This window comes from Anolis carolinensis, chromosome 4 (assembly GCF_035594765.1).
Source record: "Anolis carolinensis isolate JA03-04 chromosome 4, rAnoCar3.1.pri, whole genome shotgun sequence".
In the NCBI taxonomy this organism is placed as follows: domain Eukaryota; kingdom Metazoa; phylum Chordata; class Lepidosauria; order Squamata; family Dactyloidae; genus Anolis; species Anolis carolinensis.
The window spans coordinates 28,090,590-28,112,192 of NC_085844.1; the positions used below are offsets into that span (position 1 = coordinate 28,090,590).

General features: G+C 40.2%; 1 protein-coding gene across 2 annotated transcripts in view; it reads left to right on the plus strand.

The window, feature by feature from the left end:
- rgs22 (regulator of G protein signaling 22) overlaps nucleotides 1-21,603 on the plus strand; it is a 96,567-nt gene that overhangs the window by 13,918 nt on the left and 61,046 nt on the right. For both annotated transcript variants that reach the window (XM_062980139.1, XM_062980140.1), the window contains 8 exons: nucleotides 4,641-4,726; nucleotides 7,263-7,428; nucleotides 9,487-9,628; nucleotides 11,325-11,402; nucleotides 13,787-14,420; nucleotides 15,063-15,224; nucleotides 18,971-19,148; nucleotides 20,780-20,934. In XM_062980139.1, coding sequence (XP_062836209.1) covers nucleotides 4,641-4,726; nucleotides 7,263-7,428; nucleotides 9,487-9,628; nucleotides 11,325-11,402; nucleotides 13,787-14,420; nucleotides 15,063-15,224; nucleotides 18,971-19,148; nucleotides 20,780-20,934 — 1,601 coding nt within the window. The remainder of the gene's footprint in view (nucleotides 1-4,640; nucleotides 4,727-7,262; nucleotides 7,429-9,486; nucleotides 9,629-11,324; nucleotides 11,403-13,786; nucleotides 14,421-15,062; nucleotides 15,225-18,970; nucleotides 19,149-20,779; nucleotides 20,935-21,603) is intronic.

Consider the following 21,603-nt stretch of genomic DNA (forward strand, 5'->3'; position numbering starts at 1 on the left):
TTCGAGGTTGGGGTGCCTGTAGTTTTGTTGTTTTGTGGGTTGCCATGATGCCATCACTCTTTTATATATATAGATATTAAAATAGATTTAATTGGATCAGGTTCATATTGTTAAATCACTCTGCATGAGTACTACCTGTTCACAGAAAAGATGTTTATGGAATAAGTATGTGGAAAGTAAAGTTTATACCTAACACATTCTACTTGCGACCTCCCTGTTTTCTTGGATAGTTTGGAAAGCTTACTTTTTGGACTACTGAGGAATCCTGAAGCCAGCATGGCTATTGACTGGAGGATTTCTGGGAGTTGTAGTAAAAGACAAGAACCAATCAGGGCCAGCTAACACCTCCCAACAAAGGATCCCTCCAGTCAGGAAGCAGCCAGACTTTGAATCTGAATGCTAATCAAGGTGGCCAATTTGCAACATTCACACTTGCCTCAGACAGACAAGAGTTCTTTTTGCCACCCTGGACCTTCCACAGATATATAGTTTCCAACAGACCTCACAACCTCTGAGGATGCCTGCCATAGATGTGGGTGAAACATCAGGAGAGAATGCTTCTGGAACATGGCCATAGAACCTGGAAAACTCACAGCAACCCAAAGAAATAACTTTTCTTGAGTCTTGTGCATGATTATGGCCTTAATCTTCTTGTTAGTCTTCACTAGACAAGAGCCATTGAATGAGCTGAATGTACTATGCTGACCATTCAAGAAATATGATTATTATAATTATAATTTTTATTTTATTTCTTACCCACCTCTCCTTGTGGTTCAAGGTGGGTTACAACTTCATTAAAAACACTACTAATAATCTAAAACATTCTATAAAATACACATATTAAAGCATATTTCTATAACAGACATACTAAAATACACAGAATAAAGGTTAAACAAGTTTAATCTTCGTTCTTTGTTCAAGTTTTAAAATTTGTGATTAGAATAGCTGTCTACACCTGCTGGAAGAGATAGATTTTCAAATGTGTTTTAAATTCCAATAGCTCATTTAGTTGTTGGAGCTCCTTTGGCAGGTCATTTCACAATCTTGGGGCAGCCGATGAAAAGGTCCTCTAAGTCAGATTCTGGCTGGTCGGAGCAGATGCCCCTCAGAGGACCTCAGTGTTTGGGGCAAATTGTACGAGAGAAGGCAATCCTGTAAGTAACCTGGGCCCAAACCATGTAAGGCCTTAAAGGTCATACCAACACTTTGTACTTTGTTCGAAAACTAATTGGCAGCCAGTGAAATAACTTTAATATAGGTGTAATATGTTCACTCTTGGATGTTCCTGTAACCAATCTGGCTGCTGTATTTTGAACTCACCGGAATTTCTGAACTTGGTACAAAGGTAGCCCAATGTAAAGCACATTGCAGAAGTCCAACCTTGAGGTTATCAGCACGTGCACTACCATCTTCAGATCCTCCAAATCTAGGAAGGAGCGCAGCAGGAGTATCAGCCGAAGCTGATAGTAAGCACTCCTGACCTCACTTCTACCTGGACTGACATTTGGAGAGACAGATCCAGGAGCGTTCCCAAGCTGCGGATACAGTCTTTCAGGGGGAGTGTAACCCCTTCCAGAACTGGATGACACACCTCCATCCCCAGATTAGAACCCTTGATGGCAAGTACCTCTGTTTTGTCTGGATTCGGTCTCAATTTGTTTTTCCTCATCCAGACCATTACCTTTTCCAGGCATCCATTCAGAGGAGACACACTATCCTTAGCTGAGGCTGTTTTTGAAAGAAATCATTCAGTGAGTCCACTCTAGTTGAGATTAACTGATGGAATGCTAGCATACATTTGCGTATATTGTGTGCAGGGCTTAAACTTCCTTTTTTAAGATGGTAGTTTTTATACTTTCATCATCATCCATCATCTAGTTAAACTGGAGTCCCATATAGATTAAGGAAAATAGACTCAGTGAATGCAGTAAACGTACAAAGGAGTATGCTTTCATGAAACTTAGAATCTAATTTTGGAAGCCGATTTCTCTCAGATGATAAGTGTGGTTTTGGCATATCTTCTTTTCTCACACATATTACAGACAAAAGGCTGGACTTTCCTTCAATTCAACATAAATAATTGCAAATTGATTTTCTTCCATCCACAAAAAAATGGCCAAAATAAAGAAGCAGTCTTCATTCTTTCCAGAAACTATTATCAATAAGCCATAAGGGGCACATTCAAACTAGACAAGAGCAACTGCCCTCTGCCTCTGCAAAATATATTATAAGACCCACAGCCAACAACAGCATTCTTTATGCTGAGGCATTGTTTTGCATGAAGTTTTCCCATGTCTACTGCAGATGTTCATAGGCAACAGGGAACACAACCATATAGAAACAATTGGAGGTTGCCAAGTAGCAGTACTTCTTGGATTTCATGCATCCCTTTGGGAGCCTTTCCTTGCCATTTACAATGGACTCTGACAATCAACTTTCAGACAAATTTGGTGACTGTTCACGTCGAGGCTCTGACTTGTCACTGCCAAGTTGTGATCTCAGCTCACACTCTGTTTTTCAAAGACGTTATGTGTGATTAATTGAAATATCATGCAATCATGTAGTGCAATTAGCATAGTGTTAGACTTCAGAAGTTTTTGGATTTCAGCTTCCAGAATCTCCCATCTAACTTGGCCACTTATATTAGGAAGCCACTTGTATCAGTGGTTTTTGAACTTCTGCTAGTCAGGGTTGTTGTGTGTTTTCTGGGCTGTATGGCCATGTTCCAGAAGTATTCTCTCCTGACATTTCGCCCACATCTGTGGCAGGCATCTTCAGAGGTTGTTGAGGTCTGCTGGAGACTAGGCAAGTGAACCTGTGAAAGGTTCAAGGTGAGAGAAAGAACTCTTGTTTGTTGGAGGCCAGTGTCTATTACATTGCAAAGGATTCTGGGTTTTAGGACATACCTATAGTTCATACCCTGGCCATATTTGTTAGGATTCCTGACTATTGTCTCCTGCCAGTTTCCTTATTGATTTACATGACCTGCATATATCTTTCCCACAAAATGTTGAAGTTGATGGCTGAAAACTGCCTTAGATCAAGTCAGATAATAATAATAATAATAATAATAATAATAATAATAATAATAATAATAATAATAATAATTTTATTCTTGTATCCCGTCCCATCTCCCCGTAGGGACTCGGGGCGGCTCACATGGGGCCTTGCCCAACATCACAATATAAAAACAAATCAAAACACATAAATTTACAACAATAAATCAACAATATCAGTAAAACCATCATAAAAACAATATTGCAGGAAAAAGCGTTAAAAACAGATATAAAACACAAGTCTAGGCCAAAGGGCGAATGTGTCAAATCGGGGGGAGGTAGTTACGTAATTGACATAGTCATGAAAGTACTAGAAATGACAATAATGACAATAAGAAGGCGAATCAGTGGGTCTATTATTATGTAGGCAGACAACTTGAACCAACAGAATTCACTCATCAAAGGCTTTCCGGAAAAGCCAGGTTTTCAGGTTCTTCCGGAAGGAGAAGAGGGTGGGGGCCAGCCTAATCTCCCTAGGGAGCAAGTTCCAAAGCTGGGGGGCCACGACAGAGAAGGCCCTCTCTCTCGTCCCCACCAACCGCGCCTGCGAGGGTGGTGGAAGCGAGAGAAGGGCCTCCCCCGACCAGCGAAGAGATCGTGCGGGTTCGTAGGGGGAAATGCGGTCTCTAAGGTAGGCGGGTCCCAAACCGTTTAGGGCTTTGTAGGTAAGAACCTGCACCTTGAATTGGGCTTGGAAGGTAAATGGCATGGTGCCCCTAGCCCAATATTGTTGATTCTGACTGGCAGCAGCTTTCCAGAGTTCCAGATTTTTTTAAAAAGGAAAAGCTAGGAACTTTCTACATGAAAATTTGTCCTCTAGTATTGAGTTTTCATAAACAGAGTTTAAAACATGCCCAGCGTTTTCCTATGGTGACATAACCGAGAAAAATACTGGAAAGCCAAGCTGCATGGAGCCCAGCAGCTGTATATGGCGACCCCACTGAAAGAATTAAAATGACTATTTCTAATGTCTGCCTGGGACTACAGAGAGGTTGGGAAACATATACAGTGAGCAGATTTTTCTCATGTTGATAGGTCATAATTTGGGAATGCTGCTCTTAAGTCCTCACAGATTTTGGTCTGTAATTCCCATTTTCTTTATCACTATCTGTGTTGTTTGGGAATGCTGGGAATGTTAAACCTAGATTGGAAAATATTGTTTTAGGGGAGGAGTAGGCAACTTCCAGGCATCGAAGTACCACACTGCCCTCCAGCTAACAGGGAATCCTATCCACAACCACTGTTGTTATCACCATTTAGTGTCTCCAACCACTTTTCCTTTAAATAAGGTGCATGCTCACTGAGCATCTTATTTACAAGTAGCATTGAAGCAGTGGAAGAATGCACCATATTTTAGAAGGAAAACAGCATATTCCTGGGCATTGTCACAGCAGATTTGTCCATCATGGAGACCTTTGTGGAATGACACATTAAAAATAAATGGTTCCAGCATTGTTGTAGATTGTTGTTGTAGAATCTATGATCAGCTTCCACTCTTTGATAATCACTGTTTTATACTGTCAGCAGATTAACTCTAAGAGAAGTCAAACCTGAAGGAAACTTTACAAAGATTTTCTTTTCTAGTGTTTGGATCGAGAACAAGCCATTAAATGGATTAAAAAGGAAAGACTGCCTGCATTTTTAGAAAGTGATTGTTACCTTGAGTACAGGTACTGCAACCTCTAACTAAAGTACAAGTTGTAAAAATTCCAAATTGTTTTTACAAAAATGTTAATTAGAATACTCAAATGCTTTTGGCTTAGATTACTTAATGATGCCTGCAAACAATAACGATGAAAATAATGCCATTTTTATAGCATCTCATGGGCAAAAGTCATTTATTGTTTTTACTTTATGGACCATATTTAATAATTTCCAAATTTTACTGGCATGCATGTATTTAATGAAATGATCTCTCCCACAGTGTTCTCATAGCAGTTCATTTTGCCTAATCTGGCCTACATATCTATCTGTATGCCTTTCTTTTAAAACACATTTTGTGGCAGCATGTATGTATACCATATTTAGTCGAGTCTAATGCGCCATCAAATCTAATCTGCACCTCAATTTTCAATATCCTGAAACCCAAAAAGGTATTTACTCTATTATGCAAATCTAATGAGCTCCCTAATTTCGGGAAGGTAATTTAGTCAAAAAAGGTGTGCATTAGACTTGAGTAAATACAATACATTATTTAAGAAATGGTGTATGCAAACCTTGAACCAGGGTCAAGAGATGGAAGTATGTCACTCAATAATATGTTTTGTTATCATCTCTTTCATTGGGTGTGACCCTAATCTTTCATAGTATTGTTTCTACCATTAGATAGTGAGGCAGCTGCCTCAGGCAGTGGATACTGATATTGTGGGATGTTAGATAGTAGCATTTCTTCAGAGCTCTCAGTCATCCCTTCTGTTGGAAGACAGACTTTTAATTCTTTGTTCCTGCATGGCAGAAGGTTGGACTGAATGGCCCTTGTGGTCTCTTCCAACTCTGTCATTCTATGATTTGTGTGTGCTGTGCAACCTGTTGTGTATCCCCTAAGCTTGTTGGCTGCTCTTAGATGTAGTGGCAATACTGAAATAAGTACCAAAGTGAGATTCATCTGTTAGTCTGATCAGCTTCCATATACAGTAGAGTCTCACTTATCCAAGCCTCTGGATTATCCAAGTCATTTTTGTAATCAATGTTTTCAATACATCGTGATATTTTGGTGCTAAATTCGTAAATACAGTAATTACAACATAACATTACTGCGTATTGAACTACTTTTTCTGTCAAATTTGTTGTATAACATGATGTTTTGGTGCTTAATTTGTAAAATCATAACCTAATTTGATGTTTAATAGGCTTTTCCTTAATCCCTCCTTATTATCCAAGATATTCACTTATCCAATGTTCTGCTGGCCCGTTTATGTTGGATAAGTGAGACTCTACTGTATATGAAATGTGTGTTTTTTGCATAATTATCACTGTCGTGCACCTTCAAATTATTTACATCTTACGATAACCATATAGGATTTACAATTGCTTTCCCCTAAGGCTGAGAGAAAGTCGCTTGCCAAAGGTCACTTAGTGGGTTACCATGGCTGAGCAGGGATTCAAACCTTGGTCTCTTGGAGTCTTAAGGGTGCATCTGCACTGTAGAAATAATGCAGTTTGGTACTACTTGAATTGCTATGGCTCTTTGCAATGGATTCCTAGGAACTGTAGTTTGGTGAGGCACCAGGACTCTGACAGAGAAGGCTAAAGACCTTGCAAATCTACAACCCCCGTAATTCCATAGCATTGAGCCATGACAGTTAAAGTAGTGTCAAACTGCATTAATTCCACAATGTAAATGCATCCAAAACCAAACAAACCATAACATCACACATGCTTCCAAGGGATCATATTAGTCAACATTTTTAGCTGTGAGATTTTGGTACCTTGCATTGGGACAGGGAAAGTTGATGGGCCTGCTGCTGTAGGGTTATGAATTCACTCTGGTTTTGCTGCAATTCCTCCTTAGCTGCTCTGAGTTGAACAGGAGTTCTGTTCTCGGGAAGAAATTTTCTTTTCTTTCAAGCCTTTCTTAGAACAGTCAAATCCAAAGGTGTCTAGAAAATTATAGGGGGGAAAAGTATAAGATGTAGGAAAGGCATATTTGCTTCACAATTGCCGTTGATGTGGTTTTAATTCTCTCTTGCTTTGGTTTCAGTTGAATGTTGTATCTGGACGAAAACAAAATACACATTTAATTTAAATTATAATTATATTTCTTTGTACTTTGCTTTTCTCTTGGGACTGAGATTCAAAGTGGCTCATATAAATAAGCAAATAACTAAATGGACATCAAGGCAAATGAGCTGTGGCTGTTCCATGCAGCTTTATGTTTGGTCTCACGGTTTTGATTTTTCATGATATGTGTAGTGTTATTATATTGGTATTTTTATGAGCTTTTTTTGTTTTGAATTATTGTTCATTTGTTAAATTGCTTTGAGCCTTTCCTCCTTGGATAGGAAAATTTACTATACCATTGGAGCTTTCAATAAATCCAAAGGATGAGAACAGCAGATTCATAATAATGACTTTATGATGTTGGTTTCTTTATAAAAATAACAGTGAACAGTCTGCTGATTTCAATGTTGTAGATTTCAATGTTTCAATGTCTGCTGATTTCAATGGGATAACCTTGTGACTATATTATCTGTCACTTCTCTGTAGGTTAGCTAAACTTATATCACAGGTGGAGTGGAGCAGAACAGGTGTGAATGTTGTTATAGATACAAAATATTATCCTTGGTTCACAAAACCTCTGCCACCTACAGAACTGTCTGAAGAAGATGAAGATGACATGATTATGAGAAAGTTCTATGTCTCTCTTGGCCAGGTAAAATAAACTTAGCAATTTAATGAGTGGAGCCCTGTGGAATCAAAATGAATGGAAGCCAACTTCTTAATATTACATTTTATGCCTTTATCCTTTAAAAAAGTCGCTATATAACACCTTCCCCTGACTTTATCCTCACATATAGGGTTTACACTGCCATATAGTCCAGATTATCAAAGTAGATAATCCACATTTTCTGCTTTGAATTGGATGATGTGAGTCTACACTGCCATGCAATCCAGTTCAAACTAAATAATCTGGATTTTATATGGCAGTGTAGAAGGGTCTGTAGCTAGGGTTTTCTGAGAGGTCATTAGGAATTTTGTGAAATATCATTGTGCCATTGCACCCAAGTTGCTTTTAATGTCTTTAGCGTTAACGTGTCCCAGTTTCCTCTCAGCTTGGGGGATGCTGGGTTGTCTTCCTATTTGAGCAAAGATCCCGACAAAATCAATGTCCACACTTTTGCTTTCAAGAAACGATAACCGTTTATTAATTGGTCTTGGACCTATCTCCACCCAGGCACTATCTTGATTTTCCCACAACAAAGTCCATACTTAAAGTTTGAATGTACCGGTGTTCTTGAAGTTGCTGATTGTGAATGATTCCAGAGATGAAGAACAGATGGAAGTTTCCCTTGCTCACTTTGTCTGCTAGAGAGGCCTCTTGGGTTCCCAATGCCTAAAGTAGTCAGGCCAGAAGTAGAGAGAGCGGGTCCCTCCTATTGAAGCCTGGCACCTTGCTGAAGGCATTGGACATTTGACTGACTGTCACTGACCAGAGATAGTCCAGTATAGCAGGATGAGTTCCTAGATTAGTTAGTTGTTGGCTTGAAATAGTGTGTCCAAGCCTGGATCTTGCTGGGACCAACTACAGACATGTCTTGCTTCTAAAATTCTCTGGTGGTAATAACCCTAAACTAAAGATGGCTTGCCTTCCCTGGCCAAAAAGGAGCAGGCCAACTTATTGATCCAAACCAGGAGGGCTCTCCTTAAGCTCCACCTTCATGAAACTAACCGAAAAGCGATTCCTCTCTAATTGTGAGTAGCCTAACAAGAGGAGCTGGGACTTATACAGTTCCATCACAATCATGACTGGGGGAAAACTGTTTTTTTGAATTATAGATATAATAATATTTGTGCAAGCATCCCTTGATGTCTGAAATTATTTTCAAGGGTTCCTACAATGTAATCAATTTGAGAAAGACTACTCATATGCATCTTGTGAGGTAGATCAGGGTGAAGGATGAAGAAAGCAAAATCATTGTCTGAACTTCATAGTTAGGTAAAAGGGTAAAGGTTTCCCCTGATGTTAAGTCCAGTCGTGTCCAACTGCTCATCTCCATTTCTAAGCCAAAGAGCCAGCGTTGTCCGTAGACACCTCCAATGTAATGTGGCTGGCATGACTGCATGGAGCGCCGTTACCTTCCCTCCGGAGCGGTACCTATTGATCTAATCACATTTGCATGTTTTCGAACTGCTAGGTTGGCAGAAGCTGGAGCTAACAGCAGGCGCTCACTCCGCTCCCCAAATTTGAACCTGGGACCTTTCGGTCTGCAAGTTCAGCAGCTCAGCGCTTTAACACACTGAGCCATCGGAGGCTCCACTTCATAGTTAAATGGAGACTTTAACACCGGTGCAGCACTTTAACCTGGGACAGGGACAGGAATTTATTGATCCTCTGAATGTGGCTGTGTCCTCCACTCCTCAACCCTGCATAGAAATGAAGCTTAGAAAAAACATTTGTACCAATGAACTTTCTAAGATTAATTGCTATGCAAGAAATGGATGATATTTGGGATTAGAACAGTTAACCTATCTCTTGTGCTGCCGTCCTTCAAAAATCATCCTTTTTGAACCAGTCAGTTTTAGGGGAAATGGCCTGTTAGTGTTTAGTTAATTACAACTTCTACATTTATGTGTAGTATTGTTCTCTTGTTTTGAAATCAAGGCCCCGTAGCTATATAAACCACCTTTACAATTAAAGCTCTGGTACGTCAAGCATGATTAGAGACTTAAGCTGCTAGAAATGTACACTCTTTAATGTTTTATTTAACAGGCTACTGTCACCCAGGCAAAGGATTGGTTTACTCTAGCCAAGCAAAGTGAGAACTTGATCACTACAGATTCTATTACTTGCCCTTTGTCATCTTCCCATGTTCGTTTTTCTTTTGAGCCTCCAAAGGCATCTTCATTTTTAGGTAAGATTTCCACTATACCATGTGCTGAATCCAGGTCAGAGTCTAGAAAAAAAAACTTTAGGGATTTCAGCTTCTAAAATCCACAAGCTCCAAAGAGTAACTTTTCTAAGCTTTGTTCCAAGCCTCCTACCTTTACAACTGAAAATGCACTACCATTACAGTGGAAGGAACCTGTTTATGTTGCATTTATCTTCATCGTGAATGCATATGCAGGTTAGGTAAAGGTAAAGGTTTTCCCCTGACATTAAGTCTAGTCGTGCCCAACTCTGGGGGTTGGTGCTCATCTCCATTTCTAAGCCGAAGAGCCGGCATTGTCCGTAGACACCTCCAAGGTCATGTGGCCGGTATGACTGCATGGAGCGCCGTTACCTTCCCTGCCTATTGATCTGCTCACTTTTGCATGTTTTTGAAATGCTATGCTGGCAGAAGCTGGGGCTAACAGCAGGAGCTCACCTCACTCCCCGAATTCAAACCGCCAACCTTTCGGTCAGCAAGTTCAGCAGATTAGAGGTTTAACCCGCTGCTCCATCGGGGGCACCTATATGCGGGTTGAGCACCCCTTATTCAGAATTCCAAAATCCAAAATATTCAGAAATTCAAAACTGTCTACATGGGTGACTGAGATGGTAACCCCTTTGCTTTTTGATAGTTCAGTATACACAAATTTTGCTTCGTGCACACAGTTATTAAAGATATTGTATAAAAGTATTTTAGGCTATATGTATAAGGTGTAAATGAAGCATACATTTATTTTGTTGGGTCAAATCTCCCATAGATCTCATTATATGTGTATATGTATGTGTGTATTTATATGTGTATGTGTATATATCTATATCTATATATATACACACACATACACACACAGAAGTACTCCAAAATCTGGAAAAAATCAAATACTTTTTGGGATAAAGAATACTCCAAATGTAGAAAATATCTATCCATCTACCTACCTACTTGCTAGAAGTTTGAATCTTGAATGAATTTGGGCATGATTTATAGCAGAGATCGGCAAAGCACAGTCTATTAGACATTAGGCTGCATATTATATAAATTCAAACCAGCATAGTCAACAGTGAGGAATCCTGAGAGCTAGTACAATCCATCAACATCTGGAGTGCCTAACTTTGTGCATACCTAATACAGTAGAGTCTCACTTATCCAACATAAACGGGCCAGCAGAACGTTGGATAAGCAAATATGTTGGATAATAAGGAGGGATTAAGGAAAAGCCTATTAAACATCAAAGTAGGTTATGATTTTACAAATTAAGCACCAAAAATCATGTTTTACAACAAATTTGACAGAAAAAGTAGTTCAATACGCAGTAATGCTATGTAGTTATTACTCTATTTACGAATCTAGCACCAAAATATCACGATTTATTGAAAACATTGACTACAAAAATGGCTTGGATAATCCAGAACATTGGATAAGTGAGTGTTGGATAAGTGAGACTCTACTGTATAAAGGAATGGATGGAGAGTGGACCTTGTTCTCAAATGGGCTGCATGTTGCTCAAAGAGGCTGCAAATCATATTGAGTGGAAGACAAGTAGATCCCGCTTTGTCAACCCACCCAGGGGACAATTAGGAGTCAACCCATAGGGTTGGTTGAGTGAAGATTGAGTAAAAATAATAGAGTACATTAGTAATATTTCTTGTGGCTAGCCTTGAGATTTGATTTTCATTTACTTCAGATTTTGGAGCTCAAGATATCGTGCCTACGCTTTCTTCTACCATTCTCAATGCAACTTCCTTCAGAAGTGGTGATTCAGGTAAGGGGCATTTATAGTTCAAAGCTTTAAATGCCAATGTGAAGTAAACATTAAAGCAAGAACGGGGTTAAAATTAAGATTTTTCACTTTGGGGCTAAAGTATTCAGGAAAGCTTTTGGAAATATCATTTCCTTTGTGACACTAAGATGTTATGTATTCTGAAGACCCTTTGTGTGGGATAGATGGCATACAAAAAGCCCTTTTGCAGGCTTCATCCTGTCTACTAGCAACTCCAATTTAACCATGGACCATCCCCATCTTCTCTTCTCCCATTTCTAAGCCCTGTTCCTTGTATTTAAAGAGGGAGCAGAGGCAGAGATCTTCCCAGCTGAGCAGTTGGCTTCGCTCTCGTTTTCCTTTGTGTGTGGGGAGGGAGTCAAATGCAGTCAAGTGGGCCTTGTGAGAGCCAGCTGATCTTGGGACTCATCTGGCTCTCAAACTCCCAGCTTAGTGCACTTGGCTTTCCGCCTCCTTTTCTTTCCCTGGACTGGAAAGGCAGGTGGGAAGAGTGAAGGACAATCAGAGAGGTGTTGGCTGAACATATTTGGCTTTATTTCTCTCGTCTTTTCCAAACTGGGAAAATGAGGGTTGAGAGAAGTGATGGCTGAGTCCACCTGGCTTCACTTCTCCCCTATCAGAAAGAAAGCAAAGAGAGATTGAAGCTCAGTCAGAGCCTCACGAACCATTGGGAATAAGCTGGATCTCAATGTGCCATCTAAATGTCACATTCTTTGCTCACCACTCTTTTTTTCTGTGGGCAGCATGGGGGAATGGATCCAACATTTTGTCTATTGGTTGGAAAAGGTCCACATAGTGCTTTACCTAAGAAGTTGGTGCTTGTTATTAGCCAGCATGGCTTCACCTTTGTGTCAGAGCAATGCTTGGAAAAAGTATTTTTGGACAACAACTTCTCAATGGAACAGGATGACATCATCATCATCATCATCATTGTGTTGTCGAATTCCATACCTCACAACCTCTGAGGATGCCTGCCATAGGTGTGGGTGAAACATCAGGAGAAAATACTTCTGGAACATGGCCACACAGCCCGAAAGACATACAACAACCCTATCATCATCATTATTACCATCATTTATTTATATAGCCCCACAAGTGCACAAGGTACTTTACAATGGTTAATTTGTCAGTTTCCTGCCTCAGGTTTGCAATCTAAAAAGATCTGAAGCACAAGGAAAATTAGATGGTAGTGTAGGAATGTGGTCAAAGTCCAGACTGGCTGGGGAATTCTAGGAGTTGAAGCCCAAGAAAACATTTTTCCAAGCTCTAGTCAGGGGTATGGCTACATCCTCTGAAATGGCAGTAGGAAGGATCCATTCCATCATTCATGGTGGCACAATGGGTTCAACCCTTGTACTGGCAGAACTGCTGACCAAAAGGTCAGCAGTTCGAAACCAGGGAGCAAGGTGAGCTACCGTCTGTCAACTCCAGCTTCCCATGCGGGGACATGAGAAAAGCCTCCAACAAGATGGTAAAACATCTGGGGGTCCCCTGGACAATATCCTTGCAGACAGCCACTTCTCTCACACCAGAAGCAACTTGCAGTTTCTCAAGTCGCTTCTGACATAAACCAAAAAATCATTTGCTAATCCCTGATTTATTAAATGGTTTTTGTTCATAAAAGATGAAGCATATGGAGAGACACTGTAGAACTATAATAGACCGTTCACATTCATTGGGATTGGAGGAGCAGGACTCCTGTGAAACTGGAAAAATTATGCATTTAAAAAAGTAACTTTTTAATCTGAGAAAACACATCTCTAGAAATCTTTCACTCTTCTGTTGCATCTCTGTAGTCAACCTCTGTTGCAAGGTGGACATTGAATTGTCATGGAGGACTTACAAATTTTCTCTGGGAATCTCTAGGTCCTTCAGCATAACTGTATGGTCAACTTTTGACAGATGCTAACCATATTGTTGCACTAGAAGATTTAAAGATTCCTAGATAGAACATGTTAACCAAATCTGCAAAAATTAAACCTGCAAACTTGGTGGGCCAACTGTAGATTCAAAGTATTATCAGACCAGCATGTTGTTTGTTCACCATCAGTTCAGCACAAATATTTCAGCATCCAAATAAAAATGCATCTGAGCTGAAAGTGCATCTCAGGCAGGTGACACAAAACCAGTGATTTGGAGAAACCATCAGATGTTAATAAGAACTCTGTTGTCTGCTGGCAGTGATAGCATAGAGAAAGAAGGCGCGCGCGCGCGTGTGTGTGTGTGTGTGTGTGTGTGTGTGAGAGAGAGAGAGAGAGAGAGAAAGAGAGAGAGAGAGAGAGAGCGAGAGAGAGAGATTAAAGAGGATGTTCTTGTTTGTATCACGAGGGACTTTGGGAAACTGATCTTTCCTTGTTTCAATGCAGACATAGATGCCAAGCTTAAGAAGAAGCAGCTACAAACAAGTTCTCCCCTTCCTCCACGGATTAAAGCCAGGCAAAGCATAGATGAGGGCAAGTCTATATCACTTCCTGATACTCCTTCACACACCATATTAAGAGCATATGTAGGACAGAACTGGGATTCTGCTTCCCAGGAAGGAACAGGCGATGGCAATGATCAATATCAAGAACTTGCATGCTTTCGGACCGTAGATGAGTTTTCATTAGCCTATGCTCAGTATATACTTAGGAACTCTATTGCTATAGTCACTGGGCTGCCTCCCGAAGTCAGCCCAACAGACATCAACTTCAGTAGAGTGTCAAGAGTCCTTATATATGAAATAGAAGACAGTCGTCCTTTCATGGAGCCTCTGCTAGAAACCCCTCTTGTCGATGATACAGAGGAAAGACAGAGTGAAATCAGCACAAAATCTGAAAAAGATACCACTGAAGCCAGGGCGTCTTGGTGTTTAAGTCACAAGACTTATGATATTGGTAACAGGCATGAGTTTGAAAGGTTCAAGAGATTCATCCAAGGGACTTTGGGTGAAAGATACTGGTGGCTCTGGATGGACATAGAAAGACTGAAGATCCTGAAAGATCCTAAAAGGCAGAAAAGGTATTGTTTTTAATACTTATAAGTGTTTTTTTAATTTGATTGAATTAGTTTAATTGAAAGGGACCTTGGATGATGAATTTATTAAACTGTGAATTACAGATCTGATTATATATATTTATCAATCCCTTTCCCCATTATAGAATGCAGTATTTTAATCAGAATTGTAATGCAATAACAATGTATAAGGCTTCTCCAAGAAATGAAGAGAAAGGAACGCAAATTAAACTTATTTGCCATTACTTTCTAAGCACCAAATGAAACAGGAGAGAGAGCTAGAAATGGACCAGCAATATTGTTGGAGCTGGTATTTTCCAGATGGACTTCCATAATTCATGCATGACCTACATAGAGACCATTAGTCCAGCACATCTGGATAATTGGGAATTGGACAATGCCGGACAAATAATTCCATCCTTTCTTTGAACCCAGTTCCTGGCTTCTTCCCCACTGTACTTTGTGCTCTCTGACCCATCACTGATGACCTTCCTTCCTCTAGCTTTTCATGGCTCCAGAAACAAGATCATGTCCAAGTTCCCCTGTTGACTGGAAGCCACCGGTCACCAGGGGAAAATTGATTATTCTGGATTATCTAGCAACATTTGTTTGTACATATTCTGTGGTGAATGTTTTCCTTCATTCAAGACAGCTTGAGAGGATGAAAAAAATCTACTTGGCGAGCAGTGGAGATTATTTCCTTACCTCTGAAGTTCTGCAGAAACTAAATCTAGAGGATGGAGATCAGTGGAACTTGCATAACCTAAGACATATTCAGCCTGAAGTAGTGAAACCTTTGCTTCTCTATTGGTAAGAAGATTAAATATTAAGTTGTTCCATTCAGTTCTGTCTGTACTATTTGCAAAGTGGCAAACATATAAGATACTAAATACCTAAGGCAGTGGTTCTCAGCCTGTGGGTCCCCAGGTGTTTTGGCCTACAACTCTCAGAAATCCCATCTAGGTTATCAGCTGTTAGGATTTCTGGGAGTTGCAGGCCAAAATATTTGGAGACCCACAGGTTGAGAACCACTGCCCTAAAGATATCAGATCCTATCTGATCATGGCTAAGCAGGATCAGTCCTGGTTAATATTTGGAGGCCACCAATAAATGCCATATGTTGTAGACTATATTCAGAGGGCAAGAGCTCATCTTATTATTCCTTGCCTTAAGAAAGGCCTATGAAATTCATAGGTGACTTTGAAGCCACACAAACATGAATTATAAAAATGATACAAACAGATAAGTACATTTAGCAACACAAAGTGAAACATGTAGCACACTTTTAGCAACACCATGTATTGTCTCCAGGATTTTTATATACACACATATGCAGATAATACAAATATTCAAAATCCACAGCTACACAATTTATATCTATATCTTATCTATATCTTATCTAATCTATATCTATTCTATATATTCTATTCTATATCCATATCCATAATCATAATAAAAGTGAAAACCTGTATGTGTGTATGTGGCACGGGTGTCTGCTCACACAGACAGCCTACAGCCTCCACAAACAGGCTATAGTTCCCAGTGCTGAGGAGCCAGCAAGTCACTCCCATCCACTGACATTGCGGTTACAGCAAGCGCCTTGAATATGTGGCCCCAACCCCTGCCAATGTCCTCCCCAAACACTACGGCCCACCCAAGGAATGCTTTCATTTGGAGACCATTTCATCCTAGATTGTGCATTTTCCTCCGCCACAGGCAGGCATCCCAGGGTTCTCCATTGGTGTGGAATTTGCATGACCCTGCCCACTGCCCTTCCCTTTCAAATCTGTCTGCAGAACAAACACAGCAGAACTGAGCAGCAACTAAACTTACTGGAGGAGTTTGGGGATTGACTCCGCATGGTGAAAGTTGTCGTTCACCCTGCATCAAGTCAGAGCACTGTGACTCCTACTGGGGAATTTAGAGGAGTTGTAGTTCACTTACACCCAGAACGCTATGAACCCAAACAATGATGGGTCTGGACCAAACTTGCCATGCCTACCTGATATGCCCAGATTTGAAAACTGGGAGGTTTTGAGGGAAATTGGCCTGGACATTTGGGAGTAGTAGGTACTGGGATTTATAGTTCACCTGCAGTTGAACTCCACCTATGATGGACCAGGACCAAACTTGGCACACAGAGTCCCCATAACTAATAGAACATATTGGACAAGTTAGAGGAAAAGTGAGTTATAGTTCACTTGTATCCAGAGAAACAGTGACCCCCACCAACAACGGACCAGGACCAAACTTCGCACAGAGAAGCCTCATGACCAACTGAACATACTGCAGGGGTTTGTGGGAATGGGCCTTGATTTTGGGAGTTGTGATTCACCTGCATCCAAAGACCACTGAACCCAGCCAATGGTGGATTTGGACCAAACTTTGCACACAGACTCAACACAGCAGGCTGTGAATACTGACAGATGTTTCGGGACAATTGCCCCAGAAATCTGGGAGTTGTAGTAGTTCACCCCCATCCAGAGAACACTGCAGCCAGGCGATGACCAGCCAATGACAGATCTGGATCACACTTGGTACACAGACCCAAAATGGCCAACGTTGAATACTGGCAGGGTTTGGGGAGGATTGACCCACGATTCTAGGAATTGTAGTTCGCCTACTCCAAACTGAGAATACCTAATATACAAAGACAAATAATGCCTTTTTCAAATAACCTGGGCACCACCACTAGTTAGAACTAAAGAAAGTGTTATGAAATAGTGATTGTGGACTTTCCACATTCTTTAGAATTCTCTACAATGTGTGGATATCAAATAAACCAGAGGAAAGGGGTTGGGAGCTGGTTTCATGATGAAGACACTAGCTCAAAAGCCAATTGTTAATTTAAACTGCACTAGAATTCTTGTTGAATCAATGAGAATTTGATAAGTCAACATTTAGGTAAATTCTTTTGATTTAATGAGCCTGTTCTCCTAGAGTCTAATAACTGAATGTGGGCCAGCATCCTCATTTTCTCACAGTCTTAAAATGAAATGTAGGAGGAGATAGTAGATTTACAACATACAATCCTATTCAGCAGGGGGTCAGACATATACTCCAGACCAACGTATTGTCTGTCCACCTCTGCCAAAAAATGGTTTAATACAGTTCTCATTATCAGGGAACATCTACTTCTATATGAACAAAGCCTTCTGTTAGTCTACCTATGAGGCCCAGCTGAATGTTATGTGGAGGAGGCACAGGTGTAACACATTTCTTGTTGTGATCCCAGAGCTCTTTTGTCAAAGTTTCTTTCTGAAATTTCCTGAGGAGGCTGATGCAAAAACAGGCAAGCTTATTGCAAATGGGTTGGTTATTGAGGAAAGAACTTGTTACCAACAGGCTGCCAGCTTATTAATAGTCAAGTGTGCTTTAAATTAAGTTTTAAAGTAGGGTTTTCATTCTGTTTTAATGTTGCTGTGTGTTTTGATTATGCTTTCATTATTCAGTATCACCATGGGCCACCTTGGAGCCCACTTTTAGGGGAAAAGCAGGATATAAATGCAGTGATCTGGATACAAATGTCAATGCCATAGACACTTTGAACTCACATAAATGTTCTTTTAGTGTGTTTCCTTTGATTAAATGGATCTACCCTAGTTGGTACTAACCAGATTTAGACAAATAAACATATTAATAGGAACTAGTCTTTCATTTCTCTGGTGTTTTTAAACTCTGCGTCCTCTCGCACACCTTTCCATCCATTCCTGTTTAATTTTTGGCTGTACTTTTGACATTTTCAGTCTTAAGTTATGTTATTATATGATTGTTACAATCTATGTTAAAAATGTAACATCTGGAAATTTAGGTTGGAAACTTGCCTGCAGGAAACCTGTGGTGGTTGTTCTTTGTTAGCCAGTTGGCTTTGGTTTATGCAGCAAATGAGAGACCTTGTTGTTAACTCAGCCGAGATCTTGGAATCTCAGGACTGAGAAAATCCACCTGTAATGCAGTCTTCCTCTTTTCTTACTGCTTTCACCTTTATTGATATTGTTGTCTTTTTCAAATAAGTCAATATGTGTAATGATATCTTTTTGCAGTTTAAGATTAAAGAGGTCTTATAAATATTAAAACAGATGCATCTGAAGAATTCGGATCTTACCAAGATATTTTGGCTGGAGAAGTCAAGTAGAAGTGACCGAGTAGTCTGGTGCAGTTGTCTTTCTAATTTCTGTTACATTATTTCTATAGTTAATCTAGATCAGGCATGGGTAAACTCCGGCCCTCCAGGTGTTTTGGACTTCAACTCCCACAATTCCTAACAGCCGGTAGGCTGTTAGGAATTGTGGGAGTTGAAGTCCAAAACACCTGGAGGGCCAAAGTTTGCCCATGCCTGATCTTGACCTTGAGTCCATATTGAACTGAGAGTTTCCAGACTAAAGACTGGAGATAGCTCCTGCATGTTAATTTTAATGGTTGTGTAGAAGACGGAATTTGCTTATCACAAGCAATACTTGCTGAAATTTGCTGTTCTAAATGCTCCTTCAGATACAGATGCTCTTCCTGAGTTATGGCAACCCTAACTGAACCACTTCTTCATGTTTACCTTTCAGGGGTCCCAGATTTTGTGTCATCCATACAGCTGCCATACAGACTATAAATAACAAGTTGAAAATCTGGCATTTACGACAACAAAAGCCGCGGATGGATGTGGATCCTTTCCCACAGATGGTGTCACTGTTGCCACTGAGACCTAAATCCTGCATGCCAAAAAATGTATATTTCTTTGAGGTATGACATGTATAAAGAAATAGAGGCTCACTGTATTACATATGCAATTAGAAATCCTGGTATTGGAAAATGTGTACAGGAGAAGAATTTGGTCAGTCTTGCAGCATGTGCAGTAAATTGCTATGGGTCCATTGACATGCCATTTATTTATTTATGAAATGTATATCCCGCAGTGGGTTAAACCACTGAGCTGCTGAACTTGCTGAGCAAAAGGTTGGCGGTTCAAATCTGGGGAGCAGGGTGAGTGTTAGCTCCAGCTTCTGCCAACCGACTTAGTGTCAGGGGAAAACCTTTACCTTCACCTTATACCCCCTCCTTTCCCCAGTCAAGGTCCCAAAGGCAGCTTACAGCCAGTACAAACATAAAAACTGTAAACAAGTTAAAACCACAAATATTAACAAATGTTGTGAAACACTCATTAAAACCCCCTATAAAATGCATTAAAAACCGCCCTGATAATAAGTAATGTAATTTCCCATTATACATCTGTGGGTACATTAGGGCCCTCTATCCATGTCTGTGTCAGTGATCAAGCAATCAAGAAGCAACAACAAACCCTTGGTTTCTGAATATTTTCACAGAACAGGTCCCAGAGAAAGAGGATCACTAAATGAATGGAAGCAACAGCATTGAAGAGAAGCTGGTTGCACTGAAGGACCAGGCTATCTGAAAGACCATATCTTGATCTATGAGCCTGGTCAATTTTTAAGGACTTCACATGAAGGTTTTCTTTGATCACCACCATCAGAGGTGCATTTGGTGACCATATATTTGGTGACCATTGTTTTATCTGTGCAGTACGCCCTTGGTATTGCAGGGGTTTGGTCCTAGGACCAGATGTGGATACCAAAGCATGTGGCTTTTTAAGTTCCATTATATACAGTATTATACATAGCACAATTCAGTCCCCATATAAAATGGAAAAATCAAATTTGGGGGTTTTTTTAAAGATTTTTTTGGTTGGTTGGGGATATTTTCATTTTATGGATGGTTGAGTCCAGGGATACAGAGAGTCAACCGTACTTTGAGTTAAATGGTTATAAGCCACCTTAGGCCTCAAACTGGGAGAAAGAAGGGATATAAATAGAATCTAAACAAATAAGGACCACTGAGGACATTTTGGCCAGTCTTTCCACCCAAAGAAATCCTGAAATTATTCTTTACTCAAGTAGTAATGTTTACATTGCTAAATGCATGTGTACATAAATGTGCCTGAGAGTTCTCTCTCAGGGTCCTTCCACACAGCTGAATAAAATCCTACATTAGCTGCTTTAAACTGGAATATGTGAAAGTGTGGACTCAGATAACCCAGTCCAAAGCAGATACTGTGGGATTTTCTGCCTGGATATCCTGGATTATATGGCTGTGAGGAAGGGCCCTCAGTATTTGTTTCTGTAGAACTCCTCAGACAGATTTTTAACTTATTTTGAATCAGAAAGATCTGTGTTTTTGTTGGTTTTGTTTTCACATTATGCTAAAATAATCTTTAAAGAACTTCGAAAGGCTATTAGCAAGACTTCTTTGTCAAACCTAGAACAGTGAAAGGAAGGTATGTAGCAGACCAAAAATATTGATAAGGCAACAGTTATATCTGAGAAGTGCTTTCTTCCACATTTCATTATTTTGACTAGAGAGAAGAAATGATTTCACCAACACCTCTATCAAAAGGTGTAGTAGATACATATCCCCCGAGACCTCCCAGACTGTTATCAGCAATCCTGCCACGAAGTCAGAGTGCTGTTCGGCAAGATCCTGATGGCTTCATTGCAGATATTAGTACACAAAGGTACAGTAAATACTTAAAACCCCAAATACAAAAATGCTCAGATTATGTGTTCTTGCATAGCAGGGGTTGGAACTGATGGGTCTTAAACCTCTTCCAGCTCTATAATTCTATGAATCTATGAACATGCTGTGCAGCATGTAGAGGCAAACGGGTGATCTTTCTAGTACTTGGTTTGTTTTCCTTAGGTTGGAAGCAATAGAAAACCGATGTGGAGGTGGCACAGCATTCTCTGTTTTCTTGCTCAAACCTTTTTCAAGTGTGGATTCTAGCTTGTTTTATCCTTATCTGTTGCCTTTTTCTTTCCATATTTATTTAGTGCGTCATGAACATGAATGACAGAAAAATATCTTGAGTTGCAGATGGAGCCTAGATATCTAACACTATAATGCAAGAATGGGCAAAATGCAACCCACAGGGCCCACCAGGAGTAAAAAAAAAAATTGTTCTAGAACAAGCATGGGCAAACTTTGCCTCTCCAGGTGTTTTGGACTTCAACTCCCACAATTCCTAACAGCCTGTAGGCTGTTAGGAATTGTGGGAGTTGAAGTCCAAAACACCTGGAGGGGCAAAGTTTGCCCATGCCTGTTCTAAAATGTCTCAAATCCACTCCAGGTGTGAGGTGAGAATTTCCACTATATTTGGAGCATTCAAGGGCTAGGAATAATTTTT